General features: G+C 46.8%; 1 protein-coding gene and 1 non-coding gene across 7 annotated transcripts in view; both read right to left on the bottom strand.

Moving 5' to 3' along the window:
• Window positions 1–3004: 3004 nt before the first annotated feature.
• LOC101441506 (transmembrane protein 108) overlaps window positions 3005–19459 on the bottom strand; it is a 438561-nt gene continuing 422106 nt past the window's right edge. For all 6 annotated transcript variants that reach the window (XM_071214504.1, XM_071214503.1, XM_071214508.1 and 3 more), the window contains 2 exons: window positions 16396–16616; window positions 3005–14062 (listed from right to left, as the gene is read on the bottom strand). In XM_071214504.1, coding sequence (XP_071070605.1) covers window positions 14059–14062; window positions 16396–16616 — 225 coding nt within the window. In that variant the 3' untranslated portion in view covers window positions 3005–14058. The remainder of the gene's footprint in view (window positions 14063–16395; window positions 16617–19459) is intronic.
• Window positions 4124–4230, bottom strand: LOC111762086 (U6 spliceosomal RNA). Its single transcript, XR_002795297.1, has one exon. It is a non-coding gene; the product is annotated as a U6 spliceosomal RNA (small nuclear RNA).

Here is a 19459-nt window from a genome sequence, read left to right as displayed (position 1 = left end):
TTTATAGATCCCAAACTGCCACAGCAACCCTGAGAGGAGTAATGGCTTCAGGCAAGATTCGTTTTCAGTTTCAGAATGCTGAAATTAGTCCGTGAATGTCTGAGAAGTACCAGGATATTTACATAGTCTCCAAATACCTTCCCACAAATACTTACTAATTACAACGGGGAAAACGGTAACTCCATAGTGAAGAAGCTTGGCACACATACCTTAACTAACTGATCAGATCAGAGTAATATCGCTAGTAGAGGGACAAATTAATTCCATGTGCCTCTTGATCAGTTTTATGGTATTTTGATCCAAAGTGCACAACCTGAATCTAATCTGGGGCAAACTTCAGACAACCCCTGAATGAGGGGTTTCCCTCATTGTACTGTAGGTATTTTAAATAATTTCTTTATGTTTAAGAAATACTCATTGTATTATCTAGGGGGTAAAGGGATATCACGGCTGTAACTGACTTTCAAATGGTTCAGGAAAAATTACTTAGTTTAGGGAATTTTAAATAATAAATCTTTAATTTAAATTTTTGTTTCAGTCAATGTTTGCTAGTTAAAATTCAGAACTAAATAAGTATAAAAGAAATTTAAATAGTTCAACTTTTAAATGTTTTTTGTAAGTTTGTGGCATTTATACTTCTGAAATTGAGAAAGCTTTGAACATTAAAACTTTTGGGATGGACAATCTATTATCTATCTGGAGAGAACATTAACATTTGTGGAATCTAAGTGACATGTATAGGGGAATTCTGTGTCTATTCTTTTGACTCTTCTGTGAGTCTGAAATTACAGCAAAATATAAAGTTCAAAGGAAAAACCTTGCAGCCTTATGGGTCAATGGTTCACAGCAACATGTCCAGATAGGGTTGCATTGCCCTGATAACCAAGGTTTGCGCCTCTTTCTTCCTGGTGACTGGTACACAGTACAACGACTTCTCTCTCCCTTTTGAGGGCCTGTCCTGACAAACCCTAGCCCCTTGGCTCCCTAGAAGTGTCCCCCATGTGGCAGACTCCTGAGGGGTCCTCTCCCACCCTCTGGCATGCAGGGGCCTCGCTGGGGCACACAGCTGCTAGCTCCTTTGGATTTACCACGACAATGAGCACGATGAAAACAGACTGAATCAGCATGGCGCCCTGTGAGTCCCTCCAAACTACCCTAGGACTGAGTGCTGGAGAGCAGATGTAGCACAGAGGCAAGACCGTGGAAGTGTGCTGTTGTCCCTGTCTCAGCAGGGCAGGGAGGCTGGGAAAAGCAACATTTGCTGAGGCAATAGCGGCACACCAGGTGCCAGAGAGTAGCAATTTGATATTATCTATGAATTCCAAAAGTAAGTATTGGATCAGTTTGTGAACTGGTCTATTCCTCTGGGCATATTAGAGTAGATTAGATTCAGGTTTTACTTTTACTTGACTACATTTTTTTTTAAGATTTTAATTAATTAATTTATTTCTCTCCCCTTCCCCCCCCCACCCTGGTTGTCTGTTCTCTGTGTCTATTTGCTGCATGTTCCTCTTTGTCCGCTTCTGTTGTTGTCAGTGGCATGGGAATCTGTGTTTCTCTTTGTTGTGTCATCTTGTTGTGTCAGCTCTCCGTGTGGGCGGCGCCATTCCTGGGCAGGCTGCACTTTCTTTCCCGCTGGGCGGCTCTCCTCAGGGGCGCACTCCTTGCGCGTGGGGCTCCCCTACGCAGGGGACACCCGTGTGGCACGGCACTCCTTGCACACATCAGCACTGTGCATGGGCCAGCTCCACACGGGTCAAGGAGGCCCGGGGTTTGAACCACGGACCTCCCATGTGGTAGACGGACGCCCTAACCACTGGGCCAAGTCCACTGCCCACTTGATTATAGTATGATTAAGGCTTTGATTGGGCCAGTAGGACATCGAGTCCCTGCCCCCTTGGTGGGTGGGAACGCACAGAGAAAACAACAAGGCAGAGGAGTTAGTTGGAATTTTGATATTGGAGCCCCAGGAAGTAAATACACAGAGAAGCAGATACATGAGGAAAGAGAGAAGGCTTTCATTAGAAGTCTCCTGGAAAAAGAGATGAGCCGTTTGCCTGATAGTTTACAGCTGGCCTTGTTGAGAGAGCAGAGCAGCTGAGCCCAGAGAGAGTCAAGGCTTATCCCAGCCTACAGCTAATACTGGCAGAAGCTGGGACCACGGAGCCTTAACAGGATGAGGAAGCCTGAGCCCTGGCAGGCGTCGGCAGCCATCTTGTTCCAGCACGTGGCAACAGACTCTGGTGAGGGAAGTAACTTACGCTCTATGGCCTGGTAACCATAAGCTTCTACCCCAAATAAACACCCTTTATAAAAGCCAACAGGTTTCTGGTGTTCTGCGCCAGCACCCCTTTGGGGGATGAATACACAGGAGGCTGTGTGGATTTAGTCCCGTAAATATACACAGCTGCCATTCTTCTGTGATTTGCTTCACCACCGGAACACACTGTGAGACTCTCCAGTTTTCTCCATGACCCATCTGCCTGTCGCACTGACCAAACACCATTTATTGTGGGCATGGTAGGAATCACCACCCTCCATCTGTCAAATTTTTGGTGATGGCCTTAATCTCTTACGAGAAACAGAAAAAAATATGTAAGGAGGCTGGCATGGGGTAGGAGCTAGATAAGGAGTGGCTATCATCGTTGTAATTAGTGTTTTATTTTTGTTATTCCTATAGTTTCAGTCAAAACAGAGTCAAAACTTATATTACTACTTTCCAGAAGCCAAGGAAGCTAAAGCTTCCAGGGCCCTCACCTGCACTGGCTCTTCTACAGCCCGGGAGGACTTCTCATCATGACTGCATGTGATTATGTTTTTATAAAATTTATAAGTATAAGATATATTGTATTCCTTTCCTTCCTTAAAGAAGTCCCCCAGTTAAATAAACTTCAGGCTCTACCCTTGCCAGGGGACTCAATAATATGAGACCACTTTAAATTAAATTCTCTGCATGAAGTTTTTTTTTCCCCATAGTGCTAAGGTCATTTATTTAACAAACATATATTAAGCCCCTATTATTTGTCTTTTATTCTTATTTAATATTTTTTTTATTACAAAAGTTGTGAACTTACAAAACAATCATGCACATGTGGAATTCCCATACATCAATCCTTCACCAACACACCATACCTTGTGGGACATTTGTTACAGATTATGAGATACTGTCATCAGACTATTATCACTAACTATGGTCCAGAGAGTACATTTGGCATATTTTTCTATACCCCCTATTATTAACACAGTACATCTTTGGCACTGATGCAAGAATATTACAGTATTGCTGTTAACTCTAGTCCATATAATACATTAGTTGTGTTTTTCCCTTGCTACTCCACATTCCCACCTCCCTGCAATAGTGATGTACATCTGCTCTAGTTCACAGAAGGACATTCTTGCATTTGCACTATTTTTAATAGACTATTTTTTAAAGATATATTTTTATTTATTTATCCCCCCCCACACACTTGTGCTTGCTGTCTGATCTCTGTATGCATTTGCTGTGTGTTCTTCTGTGTCTGCTTGTCTTCTCTTCAGGAGGCACCGGGAACCAATCCTGGGACCTTCCAACACGAGAGAGAGGCACTCAGTCACTCGAAACACCTCAGCATCCTGGTATGTTGTCTCTCTCATTGTCTCTCCTCTGCATCTCTTTTTTGTTGCATCATCTTTTTGTACCAGTTCACCACATGGGCCAGGTGTGCATGCGGGCCAGCTTGCCATGCGGGCCAGCTCGCTTTCACAAGGAGGCCCCAGGAACCGAAACCAGGACCTCCCATGTGGTAGAGGGGAGCCCAATCACTTGAGCCACATCTGCTTCACGCATTTGTACTGTTAACACAGTTCTCCTCCACCTCTGAGTTCACCGTGTTATTCAGTCCCTAGATTGTTCTCTAGCTTTTTTCAATTGACATTTACATCCCTAAACTACCCTTTGCAGCCAAATTCCTTTTTATAAACCACCTGCTACTCACTATAATGTGTTACCATCAACTCTATCCATTTCCACACATTTATGGTCCAATTAATTAAAACTTCTACCTACATTAAGAATCAGTATTCCTTCACAGCCCTCCTCATATCTCCTAATAACCTATACTCTAGGTTTTAACTCTATGTGTTTAAAAATGCAGAATGCTTCATGAATTTGAATGTTATCCTTGAGCAGGGGCCATGCTAATCTTCTCTGTATCATTCCAGTTTTAGTATATGTGCTGCTGAAGTGAGCACTGCATGAAGTTTTTTGAACCACACTAGCAGTACCACAAACCTGTGTGAGAACCAACTTGGGGCTCAGATTCTCAGGGAAGGTATTTTCCTTCCCTGCACTCAGTGCCAACATTGAAACATGCAGCTTCTCTTGCTGTCCCACTCTGCATGCTCCTTTCTTGCTCTCTCTGTACGTATGTTTCTCATTTACCCTTTTCCTGAGGGGTCTGCTTTTAGTGTCTCAGCTTTATCTGGGTCTCCTAATAGACTTCCATCTAGATATATTTCTTAGTGGCACATCAATATTGGTCCATCATATAATCGGTGATGCTTTAGATTCCATGAACATGGTATATAATGGGCTATATGGTATAATGGTATATAATAGGCTAAACCACAGGGCTGGCCTGTGGAGATGGACAACACTGCCCCCCAATGTCCCTCTTGTAGTCTGAGCAGATTAACCCCCTAGCCACTACCGACAGTTCGGGAGTGGTGGTGCATTGAAACAAATGCCCAGTTACTTGCCCTGATTTGCATGGGGCTGAGGAAGGAACATGAATTCAGCCCAGAGGTGGGGCTCCTGCTTATCTGAGGAAATGGGTCCTGGTGAAGTCTAGATTCAGGAAGAGGCCCTGAGACCTTGCAGAGAAAATCACCATGAGGGAGGGAAGAAATCTGGCGGAGTGGTCTGGCTGAGCAACCAGGGTCTTGGTGTGAGGGCATGCAACCCTGTTTAGATCCATCTTACCACCTGCCCCGCCCCAGGGCTTGCGTAGTTAGGAGGGTAAGAAGAGGGGTGCGGCATAAAACAAAAGACCCATATCACTGGAGGCAAAGGAGCTGGTTACGAGAAGTAGTGCTGTGGAGGAGCGGGGTTACCGAAGTCAAGTAGGAGGCCTGTAGAAAGGCTGGAATGGCAATCACTCTGTTTATAGTTGGGATACCCCCTCGCCGACAAGTGAGACATATCTGTAGAGGTAAATTGGTGGGAAAGCAGGATTTCTCACAAAGAATGTAACTAAGGCCTCAATTGTTTACACAAGCTAGCCAAGCCCGTTGTACATCCTTTCTACCGCTACTCAACTTTTATCTGTGCTTTCCAATATGGTGTCCAATGTGGCTACTGAGCATGCAAAATATGACTAGTATGACTGAGAATTGAATTTTAAATTTCATTCAGTTTTAATTAATTTAAAGTCTAAAGCAATGTTAAATATTTTTACTGCAAAATATAAAAATTTTTGGAAAAAAAAGGATACTGATAAGTTTAGTGTTTTTCTCAATTTATGCCATTTCCCCTTGGATATGATGTTGGTGGATGGAGGATGACTGCATGCTCGAAAGAACTTGGTTTTTTTGTTGTTGTTAGTATATAAAGAAAAGAATTGTATGTAAATCAGAAGATTACATACAGAAATGTAACCTTTTTTTTGGGTTAAATTTTCCTTTTGGTGGTCAAGAATATCCTGTTGAAGCAATGAAGTATGAAAACCAGCTTCAACCAGTTGGCTGGACCTGCGCAGAAGCAGCCCCTTGCTGTCCTCCCTTCAGCTTGCTTAATTAACATAGTAAAATTCCTACCCAGGGGGAGTTATCCGCCCCTGTCTTGATCATGCAATGCATGTACAAGCATGATTTCCTGAACACACTAATCATACAATTATATACCCAGCTATGTGTGTTCATCCATATGCATAAAAACTAATGCATAATCAAAGCAAATGCTAAGTAGTAACTTGGGTATTTAAACAAGAGTGAAACTGCAGCACAGGGAGTCGGGTCTGCATCACTTTGGACTGGCCTTGGCTCCTTACCTCTGCAGACGAAGTAAATGTGAGTTTGCCTAACTCTCGTGTTGAAGTTTTCTTCATGCCATCTCTGGTTATCCATAAGGGCCCTGCTTTGAAGCCTAACAATGTTACCAGTACTGAGTTGAGAAAATAGTTAGTGGATTTACTTAACTTGGACAGGTGTAGTTTTGAAACCAAATGCTTTTGCTTCAATATCAAATGAATTCTTCTGAAAAAAAAAAAAAAGAACCAGTTTTGTCAATATCAAAAGAAAACAAATTATTTTTTTAAAAAAAGATTTACTTATTTATTTCTCCCACCTCCCTCCATTTTCTGCTCTCTGTGTCCATTCGTTGTGTGTTCTTCTGTGTCTGCTTGTATTCTCATTGGGTGACTCCGGGAACTGATGCTGGGACCTTCCGCAGTGGGAGAGAGGCGATCATTCTCTTGTGCCACCTCAGCTCCCTGATCTGCTGTGTCTCTTATTCTCTCTCCTCTGTGTCTCTTTTTGTTGCGTCATCTTGCTGCACTGGCTCTCCGCATGGGCCTGCACTCCTGTGCGGGGCAGCCCTCCTGTGCAAGGCAGCTCTCCACGTGGGCCAGCTCACCTCACAGGCCAGCTTGCCTTCACCAGGGGGCCCTGGGCATCGAGCCCTGGATCTCCCATATGGAGGATGAGAGCCCAATTGCTTGAGCCACATCCGCTTCCCAGAAAACAAATCATTTTATCCTTAGTGAATGTGCTTTTCAACTATACATTTTATGAAATCTAAATGTGGATCATGCATTTCTGATGAAAATTTAGTATCCAAATTGAGAGAGCTATAAGCCCACCAGATGTGAAGACTCAATACAGACATAAAAAATTTAAAATACCATTAATAATTTTCAAAAGTTAATTAAACAGGGGGAAGTGGCGGTGGCTAATCAACTGGGCTCCCGTCTACCATATGGGAGGCCCTGGGTTCACGTCCCGGCCTCCCCGTGAAGGCAGGCTCGCCCGCCAGCGCCACAGAGTGCCGCCCAGCTCGCAAACACTGCAGAGTGCTGACTCAGCAAGGTGATGCAACAAAAGGGAGACAAAGCAAAAACACAGAAGAGTGCGCAGCGAACGGACACAGAGAGCAGACAACAACAAGCAAGCCGCAAAGGCGGGGGTTGCGAAATAAATAAAATAAATAAATACAGACACAGAAGAACACACAGCAAATGGACACAGAGAACAGACAGCAAGCAAAAAAAAAAAAGAAGCCGGGGGGGGGGGAATTAATTAAACATTAAAATAAGATTGGCCATATTGAGATAAGTGAAATATATTATTAAAATTAATTTCATTTGTTTCTTTTTATCTTTTTTAAAATGAGGCCATTAGAAAATTAAAAATTACATGTGTGGCTTCCATTCTTTTTCTGCTGGACATTGCTGATCTAGGCTATTTTAAAGGCAGGTCCATGTTTTGTGCCCTCCTTGGTGCTGATACATAACAAGGGCTAGAGAACCCCTGACTGAGGAGGAGGATTCCATCTTGGAGATACTTTTCATTTTACAGCATGATTGCGCAGGGGAATGGCTAAGACTGAATTACCAAAATAACATGTAAAACCACTCTTTCACTTCCCCAGGGCACTTTTTCACCCCACGTTTCCTTTGTCTCTTCTTGGGCACTGGTAGCTGAACAGATGAGGCGCTGAACCTAACACTAGAATATCAATTTCCTGCCCCCCCCAGACCTTCATTTGTTTTCTTCTTGAAGCACACACAGCACCACTAATTTTCATAAATGGAGTTATTGACAACTGAAGTCTTTTTTTTTTTTTCCAACTGAAGTCTTAATCATCTAGTCAGGCTGACAGATAATCTTTTTGGTTTAAAACTGTGAATTTCACTTATGCACTTTTATTGTTCAGTCCATCGATAAGAACTTCAGCTGAAGGGGAAAAAATTACAAAGTACTTATGACTGGTCCGAAGAAAAATCCGGTAGTTTTTTGCTCATCCACTTCGCAGTCCATGTGATATCCCGTCTTACAACTCTCTCCTCAGAGAGCCCCTTCTCCTGGATTCAGCATGGCTTCTGTGTCTGATCCCTGAATCACACGTGAAGCTTGTCTCCCTCTGGTCTGAATTGCCTTCCTTGTTTAGGAGGTGACAGAGAAAACAGAACATTTCCTTTCAAGCATATTAAGGAAGATTGGGTTTTCTGTCACCCCTGCAGCACAGCAGACGTAGGTGAGGTGGGGATCTGCAGTGTTCCTGTTCAAAATGACCCATTTATAACAGTCTGACTAGATTGGTCACTTGAGCAGAGAAAATAATTTCCTTTATTTCATTCCTCAACTAACAGGTTAATTTCTTCAACATGATTAGCTCTGCTGTGCTGATGAATCAGAGGAATGTTTCCAAGGAAGACTCGATAAGGACAGAGTCTGGATCACCCATTCATCCGTCCTGTGTTTCAGGATATCCCAGCTAGAAATGCTGGGCAAAACCTTCATGTGATCCTTGAGGTCATATAATATGTGGGTGTGATGCTTTGAAGCAGGAGGGACCCCAGAAAATCATGCTCTTAAAGCTAATCAGGGAAGCGGACTTGGCCCAGTGGTTAGGGCGTCCGTCTACCACATGGGAGGGCTGCGGTTCAAACCCCGGGCCTCCTTGATCCGTGTGGAGCTGGCCCACGCGCAGTGCTGATGCACGCAAGGAGTGCCGTGCCACGCAGGGGTGTCCCCCGCGTAGGGGAGCCCCACGCACAAGGAGTGCACCCCGTAAGGAGAGCCACCCAGCGTGAAAGCAAGTGCAGCCTGCCCAGGAATGGCGCTGCACACACAGAGAGCTGACACAGCAAGATGATGCAACGAAAAGAAACACAGATTCCTGTGCCGCTGACAACAACAGAAGCGGACAAAGAACATGCAGCGAATAGACACAGAGAACAGACAACTGGGGCGGGGGGAGGGGAGAGAAATAAATAAGTCTTTACAAAAAAAAAAAAGCTAATCAATTCCTGTGGGTCTAAACCTACTGTAGGTGGGGCCTTTTGATTAAGTTACTTCAGTTAAGGCCTTTTATTTAGGTTACTTCAGTAAGGCCCGGCCTTTATAAAAGAATAAAATTCAGATGAAGAGGAAGAGAAAAGCCACAGAAGCAGGGTGAATGCCACTGGGGGCAGAAGCTGAAAGCATGAAACCGGGAGAGGACAGAGCAGCAGCTGCTGCCAGGTGCCTTGGCTGTGACAGAGAGGTCCAGGGTTGCTGGTAGCCAGCCTTTGGGAAAGGAAGCATTGCCTGGTGATGCCTTTATCTGGACTTTTGTAGGGCCTCAGAACTGTAAACCTGTAAGTTAATAAATCCCCGCTGTAAAAGCCAGCCCACCTGGCATATTGCGTTTTGGCAGCCTAGAAGACTAAAGCGGTGGGGAATATGAACTATGGAATAGTCCTATCTGCTATGACTAGGGTTAGATAATTTTTTATTTAAGTATGTCCTATACAACATTAGGGATATACTTATACTAAAAAACTATTTGTCTCTTATCTGAAATTTAAATTGAACTTGACCTTTGCTCTGTTTATTTGTTAAATCTGGTAATACCAGGTATGGGCTAAATTTGACCCAAAGAGGCATCCGATCCTATTTTGCTATTTCTCAAAACAGCCATACCGATCTGGGTGATTTAAATACTGCCTGTTTTAGTGGCTTAGACAACAGACATTAAGTCAGCAACTCCCGCTAGGCAGTACAGACCTGGGCGGATTCAGGGAAAAGGTCGGATGCCAAATCGTCCTTTCCAACTTCATGCCCCACCAGTTCCCTTCACAAATATCCAGGTTCCGTCAGCTTGGCCCACCCCTTAGGGTGTTCTCAGCCATAGCCTCTGACATCATTCCCTGTGACATCCCTCCAGCCTCCTCCTCAGGCCAGTTCTTCAATCGCCTTCCAACTCTCAGGGGCCTTGTCTTCCCAGAAACTTAAGATAATTACTATTGATGCAGCTCGGTTAGCTTTTGAGCCCCCCCCCCTTATATCTTCAGCCCCCTTATATCTTCAGAGTATAAACTTGAGAGAGTCCTTCAATTGTGTATTCTTGCATTTGCCATGGCATCTAATATTGATGGTGTGCATAGAACACTTAATAGGACAAGTGAACATAAATATTACAGGTATGATTATAGCAAGTCTATCATTGGGAATATGTATTCTTAAAATTGTTGTTGCCCTCTTTCCCCAATTTATCCTTCTTTCAATTTCTTAACTATTTTTTTAACATTTATTTTTAAAAATTTATTTCTGCTCCCCTCATTGTTTTGTGTTCGCTTTTTTAGGAGGCACTGGGAACTGAATCCAGGGCATCGTCCCATGTGGGAGGATGGTGCCTAATCACTTGAGCCACCTCTGCTCCCTGTTTGTTGTGTCTCTCATTGTGTTTCCTCGCTGTGTCTTGATAGCTTCAGCTCACTACCTCATCATGTTGCATCAGCTTGTCACGTCAGCTTGCGTCTTCTGTAGGAGGCACCGGGAACCGAACCCAGGACCTCCCATGTGGTAGGTGAGAGCCCCCTGCTTGAGCCACATCTGCTTCCCTCCATCCCTTAACTTATGTCTGTCAAATTTCTTCAAATCAAAGAGAAGATCCAAGAAATACTTTGAATATTCCAGATACTGTCCCAGGCACATGATAGGCAATGAACTGTATAAGCTTACATGAATTGGGTCCAGTTGTCTTACAGAAGAAACAGCAGTTCCTCTTAAACAGAGCTACCAGGAGTGGTCGCCATGTTGGTTCAGGGCGTTGGTGGATGATGACAAGATGAGGCAATGAGAGGGAAGGTCAAGATGTCAAAAAGTGCACAGACAACAGGGAGTTGTCAAAGGTCATCAGTCTGGACAAAGTGTCCAGTGAAAGTGGACAAATGACTGAGTGAAAAAAACGGGGTCATTGTGGGGCCCAGTCATGCCAACACCATCTGCCCACCTCCCATCCCAGCTGCTAAGCGGGCTTTGTGTCTGCGTGTCTCTGTGTGAGTTTGTGCCTGAGGATGGCTGGAGCCACAGTAGCCATGCAGGTAGGAGAGGGTGGAGAGAAAGCACGGAGATGGGCTGTGAGAACAGGATGTGCAGTAGCACTAGACATTGCTAAGCCAGCTGGTGGGGACGGAGTGCTGTGAAGGGAACCTGGAGCTTAAGATCCCAACACTGCAGAGGATAGAGAGAGTCTATCCTGCCTGTGGGTGATGCAGGGCCCTTTCTGGATGAATCGCTGGAAGCAAAGTGCTTCATTCTTGCCCTCCTTCTGACCTCTTTGGGGTCAATGTTGTTTAGACTTTCTAGGTGGTCTCAGTTCGCCTGGCTGTGAAATGGGAATGAAAACCCTGCTTCACACCTGTGGCAGAAAAGATACTGTAAGGGTTCGTTCAAGAATACTCGTGGGGTATTTAGAGATTATCAGAGGTCACCTTGGTGCTTGATGATTCTTTTTGTTGAAAACCACCTGAGATCCGTCATGGATGGCTCCTTTACGCCTTCAACGACAAAATGAATTAGATGAAGGACTCAGGCAAACTGCAATGTGCTTCTCCGCCTGCTCTGCCAATGACTTTGTTCTTTTATGTGCACGTCTAGACTCCCCCAAAACAAGCCCATTGTAAACCCAGGGGGGCAGAAACTGGGTCTTCTCTTTTTCGGTATTCCCAGTGCCCCCAAAAGCAACAGTTGGTGCAAAGAGCTGTCATGTATGAACATGAAGGTAAGATTAAGGTCCTTGGTGTAAAAGATGTTGGGTCCAAAAGCCAGTGGCTCTTTCAGCAGTCTCATTGGAAGTTCACAAGGAGCTTCACGGCTAGATCAAAAGTCAGAGGGGTTGTCTGGTCTGAAACCGAGCTTGACAGTGCTCCAGCACGAATCCGTCGGAAGCCCTTCCCTTGTCTGCTCCAGAACGAGCGCTCTGTCCTTGACACCAATACAAGCTGCAGCCTCCCCTGCCACCTGTCAGAGAATCCTGCCAACGTGCAATTGTACCAGGATGCCGTGAGAGAAAGCCTGATTTAAACAAGGCCCTGGCGGAGTCAGGGGCCACCAGTGCCTTTTCATACCTGTTAATGAAGCCTCATTAGAAACAGCAAGAGACAGTGCTGGGAACTGCAAGTACCCGTCTGCCATCACGCTCTCTGCCAAAGGATGATTAGCTTAATGATTTACGGCAGCTGCTCTTTAAGATTGCAGCCCAGAGGAGCTCACGTGTGTGCAGCCCCGCACAGCCTGCAGTCTGCAGGCACTCGGGAGGGGGTGCAAATCCATTCCCCCACCTCCAGGGGCTGAACGGGCTTCCGGCTTCTGGGAAGCTCGTGGCCATTCAGCCACAGATGGACCTCTTTTTGATGGGTTTACAATAGGATTTAGGTCTTGGCTGGAGGGCAAAAAAAGGTAAGGGTAAGAAGAAAGAAACGAAGTCGACCCCAGTGTGGGGTGGACCCAGCATAGCTATGCCCCTCGCACGCTTTGTCTTCTGAGGAAGCACTTGGCCCCGGGTCACCCTATCACGGGCAGCCCCATGGTATGTGGCGATGGAGACGGGTGCCCTTGATGAAATGCAGCGTTAGGTGGCATCTTGCCTAGTCCATGCCTCAAACAACAACCCGCACTAGACACAGGCGCTGTGCAAGCTGTCACGTGGCCCTGCCGGGTGACTTATTAACACAGCTGCTTTGACCCTGCAGACCAACAAGAAAGCCAGCTGGGGCAATTTCAGTCAGGAGAGAGACCCCGTTTCTTTCCTTCTTAAGGGTCAACAGAGTCTCTCTTGTCTGTGTCGATTTGGGCTGTTGGAGCCTCAGGTAAGCAGGTCCTCGATCATACCCCTCTTGCACCTCTCTGCCTGGATTAGTAGCAGCTCCTGAGGACAAAGACTCAGCTGGGATATTTTGGTCTGTAATTCTTGTGACAGGTGGACTGACAGGAGCTTGAGGGCAGAATTAAGAAATGAAGGCTGCGTGTGTGCGTGTGTGCCTGTGTGTGGTTCCGTCGGCACCGGCACCGAGAGCCTGTGGCAGAGCACAGGTGGTGGTTTCAGTTTTAATCAGAAGGCAGCCGAGCCGTGCATGGGTAGGTGGCAGATGCGTGAACTATATTTGGCTGGCCTAGGCCCTGTGTGGGCTGGGGAAAGGACCTTGGGAGGAAATTCTGGGGCTGCACAGCAGGGTAAGCAACCACAACCTAATTAATTCCCCACAGGCTTAAACTGAAGGCTCTTCCAACTGATTGAAAGATGCTCTGCCAGGAGCAAGTGCAGGTGGTGTGTATGCACATAATCACATGTGGAGTACACTGAAGATGTCTGAACAGCCTGTGGGGTCTGCAAGTATGATACGTGCAATCAAGCACCACATAACCCATGCTCAAGCAAGGGTCTCATTTTTCTCCAACGGTGGCACTCTTGCCTGCCATGAGCACAACTCTTGCCATTTGTGTGGACACTTGGCCCTGAGGCAGATAACACCACACTCAAGAACCATTCCAGAAACCTTTAGGAATGACTCCAGGGGAGCAGATGTGGCTCAAGAGGTTAAGTGCCTGCTCCCCACATGGGAGGTCCCAGGTTCAGTTCCTGATGCCTCCTAAAAACAAAGAAACAAGCAAACAAATGTAAAAACCAACGTAGGGGAGCCGATGTGGCTCAGTGACTGAGCGTGCCGACTTCCCATATACGAGGTCCCAGGGTCAATCTGGGGCCCTGGTGCCTTAGAAAACAAGGCTCCACTGGCAAAGGCCAGCAAGAGAACGCGCTTTCCATCTTGGCCCAGTGGTGAGCTGAACAAGGCAGGTAGTCCGAGAGCCACAAGCAAAACGTTTATTTGAAGAGGGGCAAGGGCGGTCGCTCTAGCTACGGGCCACTTAAACTAAGGCAGAAGGACGCCTGTGAGCCCCAGGAAGCTTTTCAGCTCCAGCTGAGCCGACTGGGGAATCTGGCAGGGGCTGAAGCTCCGGGGAAAGCTATTCAGGCAATTGCACTGGCCACTTGGTGAAGCAGCAGCATTTTCTTCCTGAAACGAGGAAGCTTCTCCATTAGCTGCAAAGAAACACACAGGAGTCAGAGAGGCCAGGCAGGAGGAAAATCAGTTAGGATATCACAAGGGATTACAGGAAAGGCAGGTGCTCCTTGGGAAAGAACTTGGCTTTGGAACAAGACAGTTTTGGATTTCAAATCCCTGCTCCTTGGGTATTAGCTGCAATCTTGGACAAATGGCTTCAACTTTGTGGCCTCGTCTGTAAAAAGGGGATGATGATGCAGTCCTGGCAGGTTTGGGGGAGAAATGAAGATAAAGAACTCAGAAGGTGCCAATTAAATGGAGTACTCACGTCCTTGGAGTAAATTCAGCCTAACGTGCTACCTTCTATGTTTTTAACAAAATGAACATACGTATTTATTCAGATGCTCATAGGCATTGGGGAAAAAAAAAATAGCTTTGTTGGAAACATCTGGCTTTTATAATCACCAGAAGTCAGTCCAATAAAAAGTCAGTTGGAAAGGAGCTGGATGACCTATTTTCCATTTGAAAGGAGGGAGGTTAGGTCACTCCCATGTGACTTTTTGCCTTCCCAAGAAAGAGATATTACACAGTGCACTGCAAAGAACTGGACGCCCGGGCTCCAGCCCCAGCTCTGCCTCCGCCTCCCTGTGTGGCCACAGACAAACCTTTCCCTGCTCCCGGCCCTGCTCTTCTCTCGTGAATCATGAGGAGTTGTACTGTATGAGGGCTAAGCTGCTCCGTAGAAGTGGGACTTCGTTCCTTATTCAGTAGGCCATAGAAGGGGCCGTAAGAGGACAATATTAAGATATAGAGCTAGGATAAAAAATAAAATTGGGGGAGTGGAGTAGCTCAGTTGGTTGAGCACCTGCTTCCCATGTACAAGCTCCTGGGTTCAATCCCTGGTGCCTCCTTAAAAAAAATGTAGCTCTCTGGAAAGAACTGGCAAGGAAGCAAAGCTCTAAGACCGATGTATATGCTCCTGAATCCATACCATAAAAAAGAAAAAACCTATACACACACACACACATACATACACACATATATATATATAAAATTGTGGGAAACTCTGTGGTTGGCCAACCCAGCTGCCATTCCCAACTCTTTGCCATGCCTTTACTAGAGAGGCTGGAAAAGCTAAATAGTTTTCCTTGCAAGTAGGTGTGGTCACGTGAATAGGTTCTGGTCAATGAGCTATAAGGGAAAGGTCACTGGAAGCTTTCTCAAAAAGTTTTTCCTTCACTGATACAAGAAGGGAGCTACTCAGGAAAACATTTTTTTTCCCTGCCATCTCTTTCCTCTCCCTTGTTCTGATCATGAATGCAGATGTGATGTCTGGAGCCATGGGGGGCATTTGGCAACCATGGGGTGACAAAGATGAATACAAAAATCCAACCTATCTGGGATGTTATATCCGAAAGATAGAAAGAGCTTGGATCCTTAATGAAATCATTGAGCAGCTTAGACCACCTGGAAAATGTTCTTGAATTTAATCCATTATGAACCTTAGTAAATAGGACCTTCTGATGAGGGTGCCTCAATCAAGGTGCGGCCCAGCTGAACCAGGAAGGCTCCTGACCCTGTCCCTGAAGGCACTGCAGGGGAGGCCACAGAGACGGAGAAAGCCACGGGGACCTCGGGGACTCACTGAGACTCGGTGGAACCCGGGAGAGAAGGGAGAGGCTGGCGCGACGGCCACCTGCTCGCCAAGGGGCGCCGGCAGCCAGCCCGGCATGCCGCGGGCTTCTGGAGAACGCTTCACCTTGATGGGCCCTCGATTTCGGACTTCCCCCAGCCTCAACCTTGTGGGCCAAGGATTTCCTGTTGCTTGAGCCAGCCCACTGCGTGGTATCTGCCCTAGCAGCCAGGAAACTGAAACGCCCCCTCTCTCTGGGCCTCTTCAGTCAATACGATTTATGACTTACTGCTCAGAGTGTGGTCTGTGGACCCGCAGTACAGACACACCTGAGAGCTCGTCAGAAATGAAGGCGCTGAGGACCTACCCCAGGCCTACGGTAGCAGAAGCTGCGTTTTAAAAAATGTCCAGGTGTTTTGGGTGCCCATTAAAGTTTCAGTAGCACTAGCTTAGAGCCCCATTAATCAGGTTCTATTACATGCAGCCGAAAGCATTCCTGACCGATACTATGTACGCACGCATACGTGCGCTAGTGTGTATATACGGATGTGAGTAGAAAAATCTTGGAAAGACACAGCTAGGTTGAGGAAATGGGTATATATGTTGGGGGGTTGGGAGAGTTTGGGGTGATTTTTCCTTTCTACCATAATTATTTCTATAATGTTTGAAAAAAATAATTGTTTTCAAAATAATGAGTTCTGAAACTCATTTTATGATTAAAGAAGAAAACAGAGGGACCTGCGCTCCTCCGTGTCCAGCAGGGCGTGGCAGGACGCGATGCTCTTCTGCAGCTGGCGCTCCTGTGCCAACAGACGCTCCCGCTCCCGCTGCTGCTGCTCCACCTCCGCGTGGATCTCCCTGAGCTCCGCTTCCAGCTTGCCGACCACAGCGCCCAGGTTCTGGAGCTCAGTGTCATGCCAGTGCTTGGCATCACGCAGCGTGCTCTCCAGGCCACGTTTCTACAAAAGGCGAACACGGTCTAAACCCAGGGTGGAAGCTGGAAGAGGGAGGCGTGCGGAGAGTGGAGCGGCTGCCTGGCCCTCGTTTGTCCAGCAGGGCAACACCCCTGCCAGCTGTGGAGTCCGACAGGGGGGTCAATCTGCCACGGTTGGTGGGAAGACAATGACTCTTCCTTGAGAGGTCATACTCTGGTTTAGTCTGATTCAATGATCCTTTGGATAGGAGGAGAGGTGGGAGAGGGAAAGAAGGAAGAGAAGGGGTGGGGGTGGGGGAGAGACAGTGAAAAGCAAGAGCCAGTTTGTAAGTGTTTCTTCAAAGAAATTGTGTTCTCTGACTGCTTCTGGGTCTTTCTACCCAATATTTCTCCACACCCCAGGGGTCCCTCCCATGCCACTGTTGGAATCCTATTTATTGGTCAACTAAGATGCTGTTGCTTCCAGTTTTCCTAGATCGCCACAGTTGGAATGAACGTCTCTGGCCTTTATATACTTGGCAATTTTATTTTTTGGCCCTGACTTGAGCCCACCTTTTTTCTGGGCCTGCTGTGGTCTCCTCCGCCCTCATGATTTTAATGGTTTTCTCTACGCTGATGCTCCTCTTTGGTACCTGCGGCATAGACTTCTCCCCCATCGAAGGACTCACTACCAAACTTCTTCCTGGACTCCTACATCCAGACGGTCCCTGAGCACCTCAGATCAAGGTGTCCACAGTGGAGCCTTTGGCTTCCTTCTGGACCTTTTGACTCTCTTCCTATTGGTACTTCAGCTGGCGAACCGGCCTGAACCAGAAACGGGGGCAATGTGTTCCTTACTGCTACTCCTTCCCTCCCAAATTCAGTCACCCCTGAGTCCTGCCCCGTGGTATATTCAGAGAAGCTTTCCCATCCATCCCCTCCTCCCCTCTCCGGTCACCAGGGCTTGGAATTGGATCACCCCTTACCTGGGTAACTGCAGCGGCTCATCTCCCTCCTATTGTATCTGCTCTGCTTAAACCCTGTTGAGAGCTCCCCAGGGCCCCTCACATGGCACACGCGACTAGCTACCGCAGGTTTCCATGTTCATGCCCCCACGTCTCAGCAGTATCAGTACTTCAGGCTTTTTAGGTCATTGGAACATGCTGTTCTCCACACATCTACCATTCCCCCAGAAGGAGACTTCTCACACCCTTTCGACCACTGTGGCTGCTGTGCACATATGTGGAAGATCCTCACCACGACATCATCTTGAATCTGAGCTGACCGGGTATCAAAAAACCCCTCTGTGGTAATGAGGATGCAGAAATGGCCAGCTGAACTTTGATAATCATTTTTTTCCCAGCCTCCCAGGATTTCCTCCCCTTGTTTCTCAAGAAATTTCTTGGTTTGTGAATGAGTGGTTGTTGACATTTGTGGGAAAAAGAGTTTAAATTGTATCTGAACTTTGTTTGACCTGTTCCTTATTGTAGATGCTGCAGTTGTTCCCTCTTATTGTAGATGATGTTGCGGTTCTGATAGCAAACAGCTGCTCAGCAGTTTCCAATAAGTACGATGTGGAAACTAGGGTCAAGTCTCTCAGTTCCAGAAGCTCAGAGTCCCCTGGTCCCATTTTTATCTGCTCTCTTGTGTCTTTCTCTCTGTCCTTTATTTTGTAAAGGTCGGCATTGCCTTCCCTTCAAGCCAACCTATCACTGAGATGAGCTCAGCAGACATTAGCTGTCAAAATTGGCTCCGTAGACGCCTGTGATTTGGAAAGATCCATCACAGTGTCACAGTCATGGTTGGACTGGCCATGAGTTTTCGCTCCATGTTCTAAGTAACTTCTCCATGTGGCCTGGCAGTTTCTCCCTGAGGATGTAGGACCCACTGCCCAAGGGGGAGCTCATGGGAAGGCCTTTGAGAGACCCTACATCTCTTCCTTCCCACCCTCAGAGTCCAAGTACAGCTTCCCCACCCAAGTCCCTGGCACTCTGGGAGAAAGAAGGGCGGCTTGGTTCTCGCAGAGATGCTTGAGCTTGAGTGCCCATGTTCTGGCCGCTGCCGCAGGTCTCCTAGCCTGGCCCATCTGTGACAAGGATAGCACCAGCCAGCAAACTGCGCTCACAGGGGCCCACCGGTTCCCCAGGTCTCTGGAGATTTGCAAGGACTTTCTTGAATTCCAAAACTCTCTGCAAAATAACGTAGTGACAGTCTGTGATTGCATTCCTCGAATTGCATTCCTGATATGAGCTGACTGAACACATTGCTTAGTAAGCCTCCGTTATATATGCCTGGCTGCTGCCTTGTCGGTGCCTTGTTGGCAAAGGAAGCTGAAAGTCTTACCAGCTCGGCTGTCTGAGGCTCACATAAACTGTGGGGGCCTCGTGGGCGCACAGGCTGCTTTTACTGAGGGTAACAGGCTGGGTGCACTCTGCACCCAGCTATCAGAGGATTTGCCACCTAGTCCACCTCGGCCAGAGTCTGTGCTCCTAACCTTGGCTGCAGGGTCCAGTGGCCAGAACAGCCATATACTAAAGCCAGCAGGGACAGCGGCAGCCCATCCTGGGTCCTGGACACAGCCACGAGGCATAACTCCATCACTCCCAAGTCTTCTGCTTGGAGGTGCGAGCTCTTCTTCCATTTGCTGCAATGGTTAGGATCACGGTTTCTGAGGTTTCAGTGTGGTGACCAGATGGCTGATGATGCCAACTTGGCATTACTACACCAGTGATTATAATAATAATTTTATGATGATAATAATAGATACCATTAATTGAGTGCTCATTCTGTGCCTGGCACTGTGCTAAGGGCTTGATAGGCATTATCTAATTAATCTTCCCAATAGCTCTATTAGGTAAATTCTATCACGAACTTACATTTCTGAAGGCA

This window comes from Dasypus novemcinctus, chromosome 4, assembly GCF_030445035.2.
Source record: "Dasypus novemcinctus isolate mDasNov1 chromosome 4, mDasNov1.1.hap2, whole genome shotgun sequence".
NCBI classification, from domain to species: domain Eukaryota; kingdom Metazoa; phylum Chordata; class Mammalia; order Cingulata; family Dasypodidae; genus Dasypus; species Dasypus novemcinctus.
The sequence above is the reverse complement of the archived record's forward strand: the minus strand, read 5'-3'. Positions and strand labels throughout refer to the sequence as shown.